At 41.3% G+C, this 18370-nt stretch overlaps 1 protein-coding gene across 1 annotated transcript; it reads left to right on the top strand.

Annotated features, from left to right (window-relative positions):
* Positions 1 to 9267: 9267 nt before the first annotated feature.
* LOC118628374 (olfactory receptor 4D6) lies at positions 9268 to 10212 on the top strand. Its single transcript, XM_036259283.1, has one exon. It carries the CDS (start codon positions 9268 to 9270, stop codon positions 10210 to 10212), a length of 945 nt encoding a protein of 314 aa, XP_036115176.1.
* Positions 10213 to 18370: the final 8158 nt, after the last annotated feature.

Below are 18370 nucleotides of genomic sequence, written 5' to 3' on the forward strand. Positions count from 1 at the left end.
ACAAACAAGAAAAAAATTAGAAGGCAGATGTTTAACCAGGGAAAATACATATGTGACATATGGTAGACTATGTTTATAAAGCAAGTGAATGGAAATGTTTATATTTCTGTTAAAGTTTATATCAAATTAATTTTTAAGTTTTATTTCCATTTAGATTCATTTTATATTTATATATAAAATTTCAATGGTAAGATGCTTTTTGTTTCCTGAGTCTATCATCCTCTATTGACTTTTATACACATGTGGTTCCTCCCTAGAAAAGATTCTCCACTCCTGCCCTAAATAGTGCCACATGCATGCACATTTTTATTTATTTTTATTTATTTATTTTTATCCTCACCCGAGGACAATTTTCCATTTTTTGTTCAGATAGAGTGGGAAGGAGAAAGAGGAAGAGAGAGACAAACATCGACGTGAAAGGGACACATGGAGTGGCTGCCACCCGCACGACCCAACCAGGGCCGGGGACAAACTGCAACCGAGATATGTGCCCTTAGCGGGAACCGAACCCAGGTCTCTCTGGACCGCAGGTCGATGCTCTAACCTCTGAGCAAAAATATCCAGGGCTACATGCACATTTTGAATAAAACTAAACTGACATGTTCTTGGAAAAACATGCATGCTTTGTGCTCCCTCCCCTGAGGCAAAGGTCGTGATGTGGGACGTGGGGCGGGTGTGGGCCCATGTGGTGAGAACTGTGGTGCAAAGCATGCCTCTGAATTATTAGTGCCAGTGGCTCTCAAATCCTCTGTAAAGGGTCATTTCACGGATTTAATATGTCAACCTACACAAAATGCCCAGCACACACTCGGCAAACAATAGAAACGCAATAATTGTGAGATTCTCTATGTGGACGGATTATTTGGAGGTGAAGAGGGCAGAATGGAAGATAATCAAGTGTTCATCCTGTGCTGTGTAGTCGTGATCCTGCTGTGTGTTTTCCTCATGGACCACAAAGGAAAATCCTGAACTGGATCAACCCTGGGGAATATTGAGGTCTGACCCCCGGATGTGGATTATCTCTGCCTCTAGAAAACTTAAATGAGGGGCATGTGTCCTTCTCACGCCACAGAATGATTAACTTATGAAGCTGTGGATTTGGGACTTTGCAAATCCTTCCTTCACAGACACACTCGAGCAGCAGGTGTAGTGATTCCTCTACAAGGCTATGGAGAACATCTCCCCAAATGCACCACTGACCTTGGGCTTTGAAAGCCTCCTCTCCTACTGTCCAGAGCAACAGAGGCTAACAGGCACTAGAAAGGTGTTTCTTAGAGGTCCCACTGTCTCCAGTCTCGTTTTATCTTCTCATTTCAGTGTCTGTCCAGAAACACACACTTCCAGCTTATTCTCTCAGTCTCATTAGACAGCATCTTAAAGACGAAAAGGGGCTACATGTGCTTAATGAGGCTGTATCCAAAGCAGAATTAATCCAAATAAGCAGTAGAGAACAGACTGGCGAGAGAGACAGGAGGGAGAGGGAGAGGGTGCCGACGGTGGGTTGGCATTTTCTATGTGTGTTTGTACCGCCCAGTCTTACTTAGGAGCCTTTGGAACACAAGACTCAGCCAGGGGACAGGAGTTTCCTTTTAGCATCTCTTCTCCATGCATTACTCTAGTCTTTCTTCCTTTCTGCAAACTTAACCCAAATTCTTCCCTTTCTCTTCTGCTCCTCTGATGGGCATCCTAACCAGTGTTAGAAGTTTTGCTCCCAGGAAGAAAAATTTAAAAAAAAAAAAACAATTTCCTGAGAAGAATGCTTGTTCTTGACCCTTACCCAAAGAATTTTAAGAAGTGACCTACATTCTAGGCACGAGGGAGGTCCCTAACCTTCAAATTTTTCCTCATTTGCTGATGCCTGGAATTCTACCTTCTGAAACTCATCTGTTAGTTTAAGGCTGGTTCCTTTTTAAGTTGCCTTTTAAAGGGGTTACTCTTTAAGTTTCATAGTCATTTGAACAGTAAGACTCTATGAAGAAAGCAGAAGGCTTAAGGGAGAAGAGAACACTGAGGACACGCTCCAGGCCAGAAGAGGGCGCTCTCACAGGCAAACTTCAGGCACCTCCCAGTCTGACTCCAGTCTGGTGGCTAACCTTGATACACATTTATGCGATTTCACTTTCCGAGCAGAGACACCTGTCAGACCAAAACTGGCAACCCAAATGGGCAAGCTCAGACTCAGCCACAAATTTTAAGATATCTGAAACTGGCAAGAGCTAATGAAATGAGATAACATGTGTAAGACATTCTGGGTTTGCACACCAATAAAATCTTATCTGCTTTATTGGTTTTAGTATTATTGTCAAATTGAAGGATCGAGTCCCAAGATGCTTCCCACCATTCCCCCACAATATACATTAAAAAAATTAACATTCACCAAGTGCCCGCTATCGGAGCCTTGTGCCAGACACTTCACAGTTGCTGTATGATGCGATCAGCACAGAGACAGTTCTCAGATAATCAAGATTTTACTCCCAGATCCGAAAATTGCCAATCCTGACAATTTATGGGTGTCACTTATGTGCTCACATCCTCATTTTTAAAATATTTTTTTTCTTTATTGATTTTAGAGAGAGAGGAAGGGAGAGGGAGAGAGAGATAGAGACATCAATGAAAGAGAACATTGATTGGCTGCCTTCTGCATGCCCTCCACTGGGGATCAATCCCACAACCTGGGCATGTGCCCTGACCAGGAGTCAAACCCATGACCTCTTGGTGCATGAGTCGAGGCTCAACCACTGAGCCACACTGGCGAGGCATATCCTCATTTTCTAAATCTACCAAGGGGATATTATTCATTTAATATCAATTGACATTTAATTTTCATATATATATTTTGTAAAATAGGTGTGGGAATTAAACTATATACATATATGTAATTCTGTAATTTATGTCTCAAAGAAAGAATCCCCTCTTCTAAGTTCAGAAAATCTCTATACCTTTCACAGTAACCATTTGGGGATTTCAATTATGTCAAAAATCCCTGATGATAAATCATTCTGATTTGTTTCTAAAGTAGCATTCAGGGTAGCATATTCCTGCTCCTTTTCTTCTGGTGTCAACTTATCTAGTAGAAAATTGAATTTGTGGTACTAAGAAATCTTACCCTTAAATTTTGAATGTTCTCCTCAAGGCTATTCCCTAAACTTAATTTTTAAGGACAAAATAAAAGAAGATGAAATAGAGTCCCTTGGTTGACTTTTCAAGCCACCCGATCACACAAATAGTCTAAACATGCCAATTAAAAGACTGAGACTACAAAGTCAATTTTTTAAAGACCAGACTATATGTTTAGAAAACAAATAGTTTCTGTAGAACAAGAAACCCACTTTAAATATAAAGACACACAGAGATGGGAAGTTATGCAATGGAAAAAGATAAACCCAGAAGAAAGCTGAAGTAGATATACTAATTTGAGGTAAAGTAGACTTCAGAACAAAGAAAATTATCAGGGATAAACAGAGGGTCTTTATAATGATAATAATAAAAGGGTCAATTCTCTGAGAATACATTACAATCCTTAATGTGTGTGCACTTAACAGTGGAGTGTGTCAAAATAAGCAGGGCAGACCTGGCCAGTGTGGTTCAATTGGTTGGGCATAGTTTCATACACCGAACGGTTGCCGGTTTGATTCCCAGTCAGGACACATGCCTGGGTTGTGGACTTGATCCCTGGTAGGCAGCATGCAGGAGGCAGCCCATCAATGTTTCTATCTTGCATCAATGTCTCTCTCTCTCTCTCTCTCTCTCTCTCTCTCTCTCTCTCCATCTAGATTCCTCTCTCTTTAAAAAAATTAAATTTTTTTAAAAAATAAGCAAGGCAGAAATTGACAGATATACAAGGAGAAGTAGACAAATCACTATTATATTTGGAGACTTTGACACCCCTCAATCTGTAATTGACAGACCCAAGAGGAGGAAAATCAGTAAGGATGTGATTGAATTGAACAGCGACATGAATGAAATGGATCAAACTGATAGTTATAAAATATTTTATTCAACAACAGCAGAATCCACATCAGCTCCCACGGAACATTCACCAAGCTAGACCACATTCTGGGCCATAAAACACACCTTCACAATTACGCAAAGTCTGCTCTCAGACCACAGTGGAATAGCAAGCAATAGGAGAAAGATAAAAGGGGAGCTCCCAATATTTACACATGTTGCTTGGCAACTTTTTAATAATCCCCATGGCATTGGCAACTGCCATCTTCTTCTTTGAAAATTATTTTTCTACAAATATCTGACGCTATTCCCCATGCTGATTATTATATTCTCAGACTTCCAGTTCCGTGTCCAAGAGAGCAGTGGACAGTGTGTGCGTTCGGGTAAGGAAGAACAGAGCTGTGGAGATGAGGAACCCTGCAGGCTCACCGTTCTAACCCAAAGGTAGGTGAGGGCTCCTTGAAGACACAATTGCAGGCAACTTTAGCTTAGCACACGTATACTTTTATAATTTCTGTAGTGTTCAGTCTTCAGGTTCTGAAAGGTAAAATATCCATGTGCAATTCTTGGTATATATGTCATTTAGAGCTAAAAGCCTTAGACTGATTAAAATCTCCTCCTGCCTCTCATGTAAAATATTAGGCTTCCCAAGATACATTCAGGTTAGAAGGTGATTTTTTTTTATTGTATTAAAATTCATTCCACAAACTTTAACTGAGCACCTACAGTGTATAAGAAAACAACTGGCACAGTCCCTTTCTTTAAAAATGATATTAAAAGCTACCTGGGAGCAGAGAGAGAAACACAATTATATAAATGACATTAGCGTTATGATGTATTAATACCTTATGTTTTGATAATGCTTTGATGTTTACAATGTGCTCTCACATGAATCGTCATCGAATTGACTTACGCACCAACAAACGTCAATAAGGGGAAAGTTTAGGATGAGGCTGGAGGTGGAATAAAGGAACACAGGTATTTGTTGGGTAAATACTGCATATCAAGCACTGGTCATCCATCTATTCATTCATTCACTCATTTACCTTTTTAAAAAGAATTACTGAATAACTGATAAGAGCTGGGTAGAAGCTAGGATTACAACCCTGATGAAACAAAGTCTCTGCCTTCAAGGAGTTTACATTTGGAGGAAAGAGCAGAAACAAATAGGCACATAATGACAGACAGTAAAAATGCTAGGTGGTCACAAGTAAACCCTGGTGCAAAGCAAGCCTTATGGTCCCGTTCCATAAAAGATTCTGAGGTGCATAAAGGCGAAGCTGCTCAGGGTCACACAGCCAAACTAAAACATTTGACCCTGAAATCAAAGGATGTGTTCTTTTGAACAAGCTGCCTCTAGGTTCCAAAATGCAACCCTGAAATAAAAAGATAGACCTGACATTGTGCCTGATGACCTAAAACCGCTAAGGTGATGGACCAGAGAAGCATGGTCATCTGAATTCAAAAGAGAAACCAACAGGAATTAGCTTCTATCTGCGAAGATGTGACTTGTCTGTACCCAGACTCTCTACTGGGTGCCTTAATCGTCAGTTAAAATGAGAAAATTAGCATCACTTGACCCAGTAAATCTATCTCTGAGCTTACAGATGCAAACAAAAATGCATTTACAAAATATGGAGTGCAAAATTATTTGAAAACAGTACTTAAGACTCAATTAGGCAAATTGAAGAGCACAATGTCTAACTTTTGTGGCCTCTCACCTCTTGAACATTTTATAAGCCTGACCCCCCCAATGCCACCTACTCACCCCATTTCCATAGTCCCATTTCAACCCGTCTCCTAAGACTCCTAAGCTCTCCTGGCTAGTGCCCCATTCTGGCTGAGCCTTCATGACCAATGCTTATTCTCCACCTTCCTGATGGCCACACACCTCTGAAAACCAGTCTCTACCTTAGTACCAATGTATTTACCCACCACATTCCACGAAGGCTCAGGGAGATCTTACAGTAACAACAACAAAACACATACCGTAGAACAATAAAATGCAAGGAAGAGACTGTTCAGAGACTATACTTGAAAAATATGGTGTAGGAAAATTAAACCTCATATATCTGTTTTAGTGTATGGAAGCCAAAACAAAGAAAAATGTCCCAGGACATAGTCTTCACTGTCTAAGAATCTTACTCATTTACTAGGGAAGCTGACCCTTGGGTCTAGAACAAAAGGTTCCCTTGGGGCCTCAAACGGGGAGAACTGAATAGATCTTCTACTCAACACAGACCTAGGGTGGCTCTTCTTTGTAGACACCTGGATAAAAGACAATAGCATAATTCCAAATGTAGTATAGCACTTAGATAGCTGTCTGCTGTTCGCTAAGTGGCAGGGAAAAATTCCAGAGCTTCAGTTCTAGGTAACCTGTTACTGAATGCTGGGATATTCAAATATGATTCCTATAGAGAAGAGGAAATTCACTTTTCATAGGAATTAAATTATTTTACTGGCGAGAAAATCAAGAATCTAGGAAAATCAAGAGAAGAATTTTATGTAAGAGGCTTTCTGTGTGTCCTAACCCCTCTAATTTAATAAAACCATGAAATACACCCAACTGTAAGAGAACTGGAAAAAGAAATGTCACAAATAGGTTGCTTGCAGGGGGGGGGGGGTGGTATTATGCTTTTATTTCAGAAAAGGAAAGAAGCACTCTATTGTTGTTTTCCCCATCTAGTATACTCACTTCTTTCTTATCCTATTATCTTCAGATATAATTCCATTGCTTCAAATACCAAGACTGTCTACTTACTTTCTATTGTTTGAGCCTATCTGAATTTTTTTAAATTATCTGTAATATAAGCATCCTTGGACATATTTGTATTGAAGACTTTTGTCCTCTGATGGCCGGATACCTGATTTAAGAAAACCTAGTTTGCTATAACATAGAAAGAGTAGAAAACCCCTGGAATTTGCATCAATAAACCTATCTTTCTATGAGTTCAACTATTTTCAATTCTACTTACCAGTGAGATCATGCAGTATCAGTCTTTCTGCACCTGGCTTACTTCATTAGGCAAAATGTCCTTGACTCACAGAAGCAGAGTGTAGAATGGTGAGTACCAGGGTCTGGGAGGCGAGGGAAATGAGATGTTGGTCGAGGGGTACAAAGTTTCAGGTATACAGGAGGAATCAATGCGACTATAGGTGACAATATTATATATTTGGAATCTGTTTAAAGGGTAGGTCTTAAATGTCCTTATGAAAAAACATCGCAAGCCCTGGCTGGTTTGGCTCAGCGGTTAGAGCATTGGCTCATGGACCAAAAGGTCTTGGGTTCAATTTCCAGTCAAGGGTGTATACCTGATTGCAGGTTTGATTCCTGGCCTCAGTTGGGGTCATGCGGGAGGAAACCAATCGATGTGTCTCTCTCTCTCACATCAGTGTTTCATGTTCTCTCTCTCTCTCTCTCTCTCTCTCTCTCTCTCTCTCTCTCCCCCTCCCTCCTTTCCACTCTATCTAAAAATAAATGGATTAACAACTAAAAAAGAAAAACATCATAATACTGAAAACAAATTTTTAATTCTCCATCTTTCACCAATTTATAGACTGACTGGAAAAATAAACACCCTTCTCTGTTCACTCCTAAAGTGAGGAGGGTTGGGTTAAGTCCCCTCTAAGGTCCTGAAGCTTTGACGATCAGTTTGTCTGTGATCTTCCATGTCCTCTGAACAATGATTGAAACTCAACATTCTACCAACAGCCCTCTGGGCCCAGCTGAGGTCCTCGTGTCTCAGAGAATGGAGAGGAGTATTTGTGAGGGCCTGATTTGTCTCTTCCTTGTAAGGATGAGCTGAGGATTAAATAATCAGGCTACTTAACTAACTGTGTACACCTTATCTACCTTCTGTAGTTCTGATAAACCAAAGTAAGCCCTAGACTCTCTGATCTGGCAAACTGGTACATAAAAAAACTTTTTTTAATTCAATTATTCACCAGACACTTGTTTAAAACAATAAGACAGATTTTATTCAAGACTGTTGGGTTAGGAGTGAAGACTATTGCAATAGAGGAGAGAGATTTGGCTGAACGTTAAATACAACAAAGACAAGTGGGAATTTATAGCCAAAGAACAGAATGAGGGGGTCAGTGGGTGGAATCTAAGAGGAGACATCAAGGATAGAGGAATTCTTGCTAAAATAGCTGACCAGGGTTCTTGCTAAAGACAGGTCAAGAACTTAGATGCAAGAAGTTAGATATCAAGGGTGGGGAGTGAGGAATTTGATCAGATATCAAGGGTAGGGGCTTGTGGTCAAATGATTTAGCAGAATTCTTGCTAAAACTGGGCTCAACAAGGAAAGACATGGAAAGCCAAGATCAAGTTCTAGTTGAGAAGACAGTTCAGAGGAGCCTAACAAAAATTTGGTCAATTTTTGTTATGGCTTCCAACCGGTATGGCTCAGTGGATTGAGCATTGTCCCATGGACTGAGAGGTCCCTGTTCAATTCCCAGTTGGGGCAAATGCCTGGGTTGCTAGCTTGATCCCCAGTAGGAGGAGTGCAGGAAGCAGCTGATCGATGTTTCTCACTCACATTGATGTTTCTCTCTCTAAAAAACAACAACAATAAAAAACATATTTAAAAAAAAACAAAAAAGTCTTTGTCCCCCTGGCCAGCATGGCTTAGTGGTTACAGCATCAGCCTGTGCATCAAGGGATCCTGGTTTCGACTCTTGGTCAAGGGCAGAATCCACCCCTAGCCCCCATCGAGACTTGGGTGGGAGGCAACCAATCGATGTGTCTCTCTCATATCAATGTTTCTCTCCCCTCCACCCCCGCCTTCTTCCCTTCCACTGTATTAACAACAACAAAAAAGGACTCTGTCAAGTCAGGGAAATTATTTGAGTTCAAATCCTTGATTTTCCCATTTATTAACTTTACAGTTATGCAAATACAGGCAGGTCATTAACTCCAGTTTCCCCACAACTGCTCTAAAGACCCCACAGAGACATTATAAGAATGAAAATCAAGATGGGATGTGAAAACCTATGGTAAAGTAGAGAGCTTTGCGTACAATGTGAGGAAGTTATTTTACAGGACATGAGATAAGTCAGAGCCAAATGACCACTGTCCTCTCCTCTCCCTTTGGTCAGAGTAAGGACATAGGAGTGTGATGGTTCTTCCTGTCAGTCGGAAAGAACCACTGAGACAAAGAATTTCCAGACCAGCTTTCTGAGCAGTCATGATCATTCGGATGCTTGACAGAGACTTATAACAATGTATGATAAATGATGTTGTTGCCTTATGATACCGTACTCCTGATCCTAACATGTCTTCTCCCAACACAGACCTGGAAGAAGGTGATCCTTGTCATGGGCCAGACCAACCACACCAATGTGAGGGAATTTGTCTTCCTGGAACTCACTCGCTTCCGGGAGCTGGAGTTGTTCTTGTTTGTGTTCTTTCTTGCTGTGTATGTGACCACTGTGCTGGGCAATGCTTTCATTGTGGTGACCATCACCTGTGACTCCCACCTCAACACTCCCATGTACTTTCTCCTAAGGAACAAATCGGTTCTAGACATTGTTTTTTCGTCTGTCACCGTCCCCAAGTTCCTGGTAGATCTTTTGTCAGAGAGGAAAACCATCTCTTACAATGGCTGTATGGTACAGATCTTCTTCTTCCACTTTGCTGGGGGGGCGGATATTTTTTTCCTGTCTGTGATGGCCTATGACAGATACCTTGCAATCTCCAAACCCTTGCATTATGTGACCATTATGAGGAGAGAGGTGTGGGTGGCCTTGGTGGTGGCTTCGTGGGTGGGTGGTGGTTTGCACTCAGTTGTCCAAATAATTCTGATGCTTCCCCTGCCCTTCTGTGGTCCCAACATCCTGGATGCGTTCTACTGTGATGTGCCCCAGGTCGTTAAGCTGGCCTGCACGGACACCTTTGCTCTGGAGCTTCTCATGATCTCTAACAATGGGCTGGTGACCCTGCTGTGGTTCCTCCTGCTCCTGGGGTCTTATACTGTCATTCTGGTGATTCTCCGATCTCGCTCTGGGGAGGGCTGGAAGAAGGCCCTCTCCACCTGCACCTCCCACATCCTGGTGGTGACTCTTCACTTTGTGCCTTCTGTGTACATTTACTGCCGGCCCTTCACTACACTGCCCATGGACACAGTGGTGTCCATCAATAACACGGTCATCACTCCCATGCTGAATCCTATCATCTACACGCTGAGAAACCAGGAGATGAAGGCAGCCATGACGAGACTGAAGAGGAGACTTGGACCTTCCGAGAGTAGTAAACTGGGGTGAGCCGTCAGACTGAGACTGGAAATCTAACTCTGATTTGGTTTCCTCAAACTGCCTATCTGAGGGTAAGAGACAGCGAGCTCTATCTCCAGTCATTTCTATACATCCTCAGAGCCCGTCAGCTCCAGGAGAAAGAACATAAGCACAAAAGGCAGAGATGAGGTTGAACAACATAACTATAGACTTGCGGACTGGGAGAAGTATGGGGTATAAGATTGAAGTTAATAACCTAAAGGTTGCTTTGGTGTAACCTGTGACTCTCAAGCCAATGTATTTTAGCTCACTTTCAATACCTGTAATATGAAAATAATGTGTCTACTAACAAGGTTGTCATGAGAATAAAACATGATAAATGTTGAGAGGATATAGTTACGCCCTAGCCAGTTTGGCTTAGCGGTTAGAGCAACGGCCCGCGGACCACAGAGACCCAGGTTTGGTTTCTGCTAAGGGCACTAAGGGTTGCAGTTTGTCCCCAGGGCCCCGGTTAGAGTCATGTGGGTGGCATCCAGTTGATGTGTCTCTCTCACATCGATGTTTCTCTCTCTCTCTCTCTCTCTCTCTCTCTCTCTCTCTCTCTCTTCCTCCCTCTCTCCCTCCAGCTCTATCTGAAGACAAATACAAAAATGTCCTCAGGTGAGGATAAAAAAAAGAGAGAGAGAGAATGTAGTTACAATAGTGAACCCCACTCCCGGCATTGATCCGGCATACAGTCAATACTCCCTATTATCTATGCCTCTGACCCTAAGGTGCACATAGACAGAATATGGAGGTACTTATTTCACACGTACTTTCTCTGGTGACAGTTATTATTAGCTGATTACTAAAATAACTTCTTGATTTTATATTTTGAGTACAGAATTTTCAATGTATTTCACCAATTAGTGAAAAGAGAAATAATATTTTCATTTATCTTAAGCCAGTATATACATGGACAAATCTGCACATGAACCCAGTATTTCCTATTCTTAGGTCCATCCATTCTACTTATCTTCCTACTGAAATTAATCTCAAAAGTGCTTGTACAGTTTGGAGATATATCTGCAAAAAGCCACCATGATCATTTATTTGATGTTAACCTGGACTTTCTTTTTCCCTAGATCTCCTCTTTCTATCCAAGACTTTTATAGTTGGAGCAAAACTATAATATTTGTCTATGCATGCGTAGATAATTTAAGTTGCGGTATTTGCACCCCCCCCAAAAAAAAAAAACACTGCCTAAGAGCCCTGGCCGGTTTGGCTCAGCGGTTAGAGCGTCGGCCTGCGGTCCAGAGAGACCCGGGTTTGGTTCCCGCTAAGGGCGCGTACCTCGGTTGCAGTTTCTCCCTGGCCCTGGTTGGGTCGTGAGGGTGGCAACCACTCGATGTGTCCCTTTCACATCGATGTTTCTCTCTCTCCCTCCCACTCTGTCTGAACAACAACAAAAAAAAAAAAATGGAAAAATGTCCGCGGGTGAGAATAAAAACAAAAAACTACCTAAGAAATACCTTTTTCTGTACTCAAGACTCATTTTGCCAGGAGAACCCAAAGAAAACCCACATCAGAGGCAGGGTCATTTAGGAATAGTCACTGGATCTGTGTGGTAGCCCACCTCTCTCGCAAGGGAATGATCCCAACAGAGTGGACATATAGACAGTGAAAGTCCCTTCTCTCTCTATGTGCACCTTAAATTTACCTTTCAGCCTCCAGTTGTAATTCACAAATTAGCCAGGAGGAATAAGGAGGCTCAGGAAATTGCAACACACAAAACAATTTTTGCAAGTTGTTATGATGCATCAACATTTGGTCCCAAAAGTCCTAGTCGGTGACACACCTATGATCTCTGAGGTCTACAAGGCAGAGACACTGGGCCAAGACTCCTAATGGCATGCCAGTGCTTCTATAAGCTTTTTGAATTATCTTCCTCCCAAGGAGCTTCATTAGATATGTTTTTTAATTTTTCTAAAATGTTTGGATACGTAGCACCCCACAAGAAAACGTAATACCAGAGATGTACAGTACATCTTTTCATGTCCTGAGGCTCTGTGAGGGGCCACACATGACTGTACTATCTAAGATTTTTTTGGCCCCCAAATAACCACTTTTTGCACCCTTGGGCATGTTGCCCACATTGGTGGGGATGGGAAGAGATTAACCAAAGAACATATATGCATATATGCATAGCCTATGGATACAGATAATAGTGTGGTGAAGGCCTGGGGTGGGGTGGGGAGGTGGTGGAGGGGGGCAAAGGGAGGAGGGAAATGGGGAACATCTGTAATACTGTCAACAATTTATAAAGAATGAATGATCATGTAACATTAGATATTTCTATTGATATATTGCCTCAAAACTCAGAGACTCACAGAATAGATTTATGCCTTCTAGGGCCTTGCAAAAATTCTTAAAGCATAGAAATGTGGGTATCTGTGTGTGTGTGTGTGTGTGTGTGTGTGTGTGTGTGTGTGTGTGTGTGTTTGCATATGTGTGGACTTACATGCACTAATGATTTGGAAACTACTTAAATCCCACTGGAATCCCAACATTACCAGAAGAATGTTCATTCTGTTTCCACTCACATCCAATAAAATTTCTTTTGCTAATTCTCATATTAGGCTTGGGCCTGAGGGGCTGGTGTACATGGCAAAGATACTTTGGGATAAACAGAATACCATGTGACATGACTCCCAGTGTACCTCTTCCAAGGTGAGTACATCAAACTAAAGAGCTTTTGCACAACAACAACAACAACAACATCAAGAAATGAAAAGACAACATACAGAATGAAAGAAAATGTTTTCAAAGTATATATCCAGTAAGGAGTTAATATTTCAAAATAGATAAAGAACTCATACAAGTCAATAGGAGAAAAAAAAAAATGAGCAGAGGAATAAATAGATACTTTCTTTTCCTTTCTTTTTTCCTGGCTTATAAACAACAGAAATTTATTTCACAGTCTGGAGACGAGACGTCTAAGATCAGGGTAGCAGCAAGGTCTGATGAGAGCCCTCTTCTGGGTTACAGCCTGCCATCTCCGCATCTTACCCTCCCGTGGTGAAAAAAGAATGAGAGAATGAGAGAGGTCCCTTTCACAAGGGCACTAATCCAATTCGTGAGGGCTCCACCCTCATGACCTAATTACCTCCAAAGGCCCTACCTCCTAATACCATCATATTGGGGGGGTAGGATTTCAACATATGACTTTTTTTTTACTATGTATTGGTTTCGGGTATTCAGCTTAGTGGTTAAGACAATCATATACTTTACATAGTGTTCTCCCCATATTCCCAGTACCTCAAGTGGCACCACACATAGTTATCACAATATTATTGACTATATTTCATATGCTGTACTTACTTCCGCTTGACTATTTTGTAACTACCAATTTGTGCTTCTTAGTCTCTTCACCTCTTTCACTTAGTGCCCCAACCCTCCCCATCTCTGGCAGTCACCAGTTCTCGCTCAGTGTCTATGAGTCTGTTTGAATTTTGTTTGTTTCTTTATTTTGTTCTTTAGATTCCACTTATAAGTGAAATCATGCGGTATTTGTCTTGCTGTGACTGACTTATTTCTCTGAGCATAATATCCTCTAGGTCCATCTATGCTGTTACAAATGGTAAGATTTCATTCTTTTTTATGGCCAAGTAATATTCCACCGTGTATATATGCCACAGCTCTTTTATCCACTGTCTATTAATGGGCACTGTGGTTGGTTCCAAATCTTAGTTGTTGTAAATAATGCTGCAATGAACATAGGGGTGCATATATTCTTTCAAATTAGTGTTTTGGGGTTCTTCAGATAAATTCCCAGAAGCAGAATCACTGGGTCATAAGTCAGTTCCATTTTTAATCTTTTGAGGAACTCCACAGTGTTTTCCCTGGTGGCTGCACCAATCTGCATTCCCACCAACAGTGCACTAGGCTTCCCTTCTCTCCACACCCTCGCCAACACTTGTCATTTCTGGATTTACTGATGATAGCCATTCTGACAGGTGTGAGGTGACATCTCACTGTAGTCTTACTTTGTATTTCTCTGACATTTAGTGACACTGAGCATTGTTTCATATGTCTGTTGGCCCTCTGTGTGTCCTCTTTGGAGAAGTGTCTCTGGATAGATTTTTTTAAAGACAGATGAATGGTCAACAAGTACAGGAAAAGGCGCTCAGCATCACTAAGTATCAAAGAAACACAAGTCAGAAAATATGAGAGATAAGTGTGAGCAAGTATGTGTAAATCCTTGTGTATTGTTGGTGGAAATATTAATTGGTATGGTCACTATGGAAAACAGTTTAGAGGTTCATCAAAAAATTTTAAAAAGCACTACCATATGGTCCAGCAATTCCATCTCTGGGTATATATCCAAAGGAAATGAAATCAGAGCTTCAAAGAGGTATTGGCACTCCCATGTTTATTGCAGTATTATTTACAATATCCAAGATATAGAAATAATCTGTGTCCACTGATGTGAAGAACAGATAAAGAAGATATGCCATGTATGCATGTGTATATGATAAGTATGTATATGTATATGTGCGTGTGTGTGTGTGTGTATACACATATATATAATTCAATATTATCAGCCATAAAAAATTAAGAAAATCCTGCCACTTGCAACATGGGTGGCCCTTGAGAGAATTATGCCAAGGGAAATAAATCAGACAGAGAAAAATCATTACGGTATGATCTCACATACATGTGTCATGTAAAAATCTGAACAACATGGAGAGCAGAACGGTGGTTGACAGGTGCTGGGGCTGGGAGAGATGAGAAGATGTGAGTCAAAGGGTACAAATGTCCAGTTATAAAGTGAGTAAGTTATAGAGATCTAATGTATCACATGGTGATTACAGTTAACAATACTGTATTGTACATTTGAAATTTGCTAATAGAGTAGATCTTAAATTATATCACCTCAAGAAGAATTCTGGGAGTGATAGAGGTGTTAGCCGACACTACAATGATAGTCATTTTGCAATATATAAATGTACCAAATTGATACATTGTATACCTTAAACATATACAATGACATATCTGGGGGGAGCACTATCCATCTCAAACACACAACCGGCCTCATGCAGTTTTTATCATGTAGACTAGTTTAACGTCCTAAAACAAATCATAAAAGCAGTTAAATGCAAAGCCATCATCATTCTGCCAACAGTGGATGTACATTCCATATAAGATGAAACTATTTAATAAATTGAGTTCATCTTAAATAATAGTGTAATTGTGTACATCATCTACACAATTTATCTAGCTGTATCCAAATTGAGAGATTCCATATAAGTAGACTGTTGGAAAATGAAAAACAATGCACTCTCCAAACACCATCTAAGCCATGTTTCTCTTAAGCGGACACAGCAGCATCATGAGACTATAATCGCCATGAACATCATTAGAAACCGAACTGGTCACAGAAGATTGCAGGTTGAATTCCCTTCGTCTAGTTTTTTGGCAATCTAACTGAAACTCATATATAGTGTCCCCTGAGCCTTGCAAGCCATGAAAATTGGACCCCTGTTTTCTCTTGGGCACAAAATTTGGCATGTTTTAACAACATTCTGATCGAGCTGCGGACAAGAGATAGGTATCCTACAATGCCTCTAAATAAGGTGGACACCTGCCCTGGCTGGTGTGGCTCAGTGTTTAGGACATCGGCCTGCGCAGGGAAGGGTCAGGGTTCTGATTCCCTGTCAGAGGTATATGCCTGGGTTGCAAGTTCAATCCTGACCCTTGTAGGTCTGGGCAAGTGCAGGCACTGTAAGGGGGGGACACCAGACATAGTTGTTTCTCTGTCTCTGTCTCTCTCCCCCTCCCTCCCTTCCACTTTCTCTGAAGAATCTATGGAAAATTCTCAAGTGAGGATTAACCAAATAAGTAAATAATAATTTGGACACCTAGCAAAATGTGTCCGTGTGTGTGTGTGTGTGTGTGCACGCGTGTGTGTGCACTTGTGAAGCTCTCAGGAACTTTTTAATAACTCCCACTGAAACTTCATCCCCAGCAGCTGAGTCAGCCACTTGACTTCCACTTCTTGTCCAACAATACTCCCTTTGCAGTTCCCCACGACAGGCACTCCGTAGGAGTTCTGGAAGAGGAGATTCTTTGAATCTGCCCTTGCTCTCCTGAAGACGTCACAGAGACACCAAGATATTTAGTGTTCTAAAAGGCTTCGCCTTCAGAAACAGCATTTTCAAGCATCAGTGCGCCCAGGGTTAGGTTCTACACGGTCCCTCCTGGCATACATCTTGTGGTTGGAGTTTCGGTTCCCAAGGAATTAGGTGAAGACATTAAGCCTCCCGCCAAGAGTTAAGCTTATGCATGGTGAAACTGACATGTCCTTGTCCTTGATGATGTACACATAGTTGGACTTCGCTGTTTTCCAGGTGTATTAAATGCTTCATAGCGAAGATGGTCTCGGTGCTGGAAACCACAAGGGTGAGTGTGAACTACTGGGAAGAGAGACACGGTGTTAAGAGGGGTTCAGGAATGTGGCTCACTCATGTGAGGGAGGGCTTCACGCACTTGTGGTGCTGAGTTATTCACTGGGGCTGCCTCGGACTAAGATCAGTGTAAACTGGTTTCCAGAGCCCCTTTCTGCCGAATTCTTCTCTTCAGACAGACTTGATCAAACATTCTTATTATACAAATTTAGCCCCTACATATACTATATAAGACAATGATGTCTGCCTTCCATCTCATGCTTCCCTTCAAGCAAACATAGATTCATAACATAGTCTGTCAGAAGAATAAGAACAGCCTGGCTGGTGTGGCTCAGTGGTTGAGCATCGACCCATGCATTAAGAGGTGGCCGGTTCAATTACCGGCCAGGGCACATGCCCAGGTTGTGGGCCCGATCCTCAGTGGGGGCATGCAGGAGGTGGCCAATCGATGTTTCTCTCTCCTTCTCCCTTCCTCTCTCTCTAAAATCAATAAAGAAAAAAAATTTTTTTAAAACAAGAACAACATTAATACTCACGAAAAGATGGTGGTGAAAATGAGATAAAACAACTTTTTATACTTCTTTTTCAACTTTATTTTTATTGTTGACACCATTACAGGTGTCCCCATTTTCCCCACCTTTGCCCACTTCCACCCAGCCCCCACACCCCCTTCCCTCTGGCCATCCACATATTGTTGTCTATGTAAGCACTCAAAAAACAACAGCTTCCGTTACCCCTGGAAAGCGTGATATTTCCTATCGCATCTCCCATCCCACTCAAATCCACCTCTACTTCTCTTCGTGACACATTTCACATTTTGCCATGTGTTACGTTCATCAATTTACACAAGTCATCAGCTTTTGATAAGCTGTAAGCATGTTGACAGTATGGTCCAGTTTATCCATATACATTTGGAGATTGCTATTAAATGTTCACTTGTTAAGTATGAGGTAGAACAAATAATAATCATAAAAGTCCTAAGAATGATCAACAGCAGCTTATTTTTTAAAAAACGAGCATTATTCTAATGATAATGATAGTGTCTCTCCCTGCTGTGTGATCCCTTTCCTCTCTTGTCTTTGACCCACAGAAAGAAAGAGGAAGAGGAGAGCATGATTGACACAGGAGGGACCGCCTCTCAGAAGTAGGTCACTGTCTTTATTCCCTCCCCCACTCTCAAGCAAGGATCACATTAGTTAGACAAGATCAGTTAGCTTCTAAAGGTCTGCTGCACCCCACTGTGGCTGTAGTTAACAGTTCAGTGTCATGCACTTCAAATCTGTTAAGAGGGTAGCTTTCATATTTAACCATAATATTAAAAATGAATGCTATACTTTGAGATTTGAATTTACACATTGTTTCCATCTGTTTTCCAATAGCAAAGTATAATATTTTAAAATCCTCACCTGAGGATATTTTTCCATTGATTTTCAGATGGTGGGGGGAGAGAGAGAAAGAGAAACATCAATGTGAGAGAGACACATTGATTGGTTGCCTCTTGCATGACCCCAACCAGGGCTGGGGATAGAACTGCAACCGAGACGTGCCCTTGAAATGAATCGAACCCAAGACCCTTTATTCCACAGGCCAACACTCTAAACGCTGAGCCAAAATGGCCAGGGTGCAAATTATAAATATTTTTAAATGATTAAGCAAATAATCTAATCAGTACAGAGTAATCACAATGACAGTTTACACAGAAAACAGGCTGCAAGTTTAAGAAATTCAGCATTAAACGCCCA

This window comes from Molossus molossus, unplaced genomic scaffold (assembly GCF_014108415.1).
Source record: "Molossus molossus isolate mMolMol1 unplaced genomic scaffold, mMolMol1.p scaffold_m16_p_13, whole genome shotgun sequence".
In the NCBI taxonomy this organism is placed as follows: domain Eukaryota; kingdom Metazoa; phylum Chordata; class Mammalia; order Chiroptera; family Molossidae; genus Molossus; species Molossus molossus.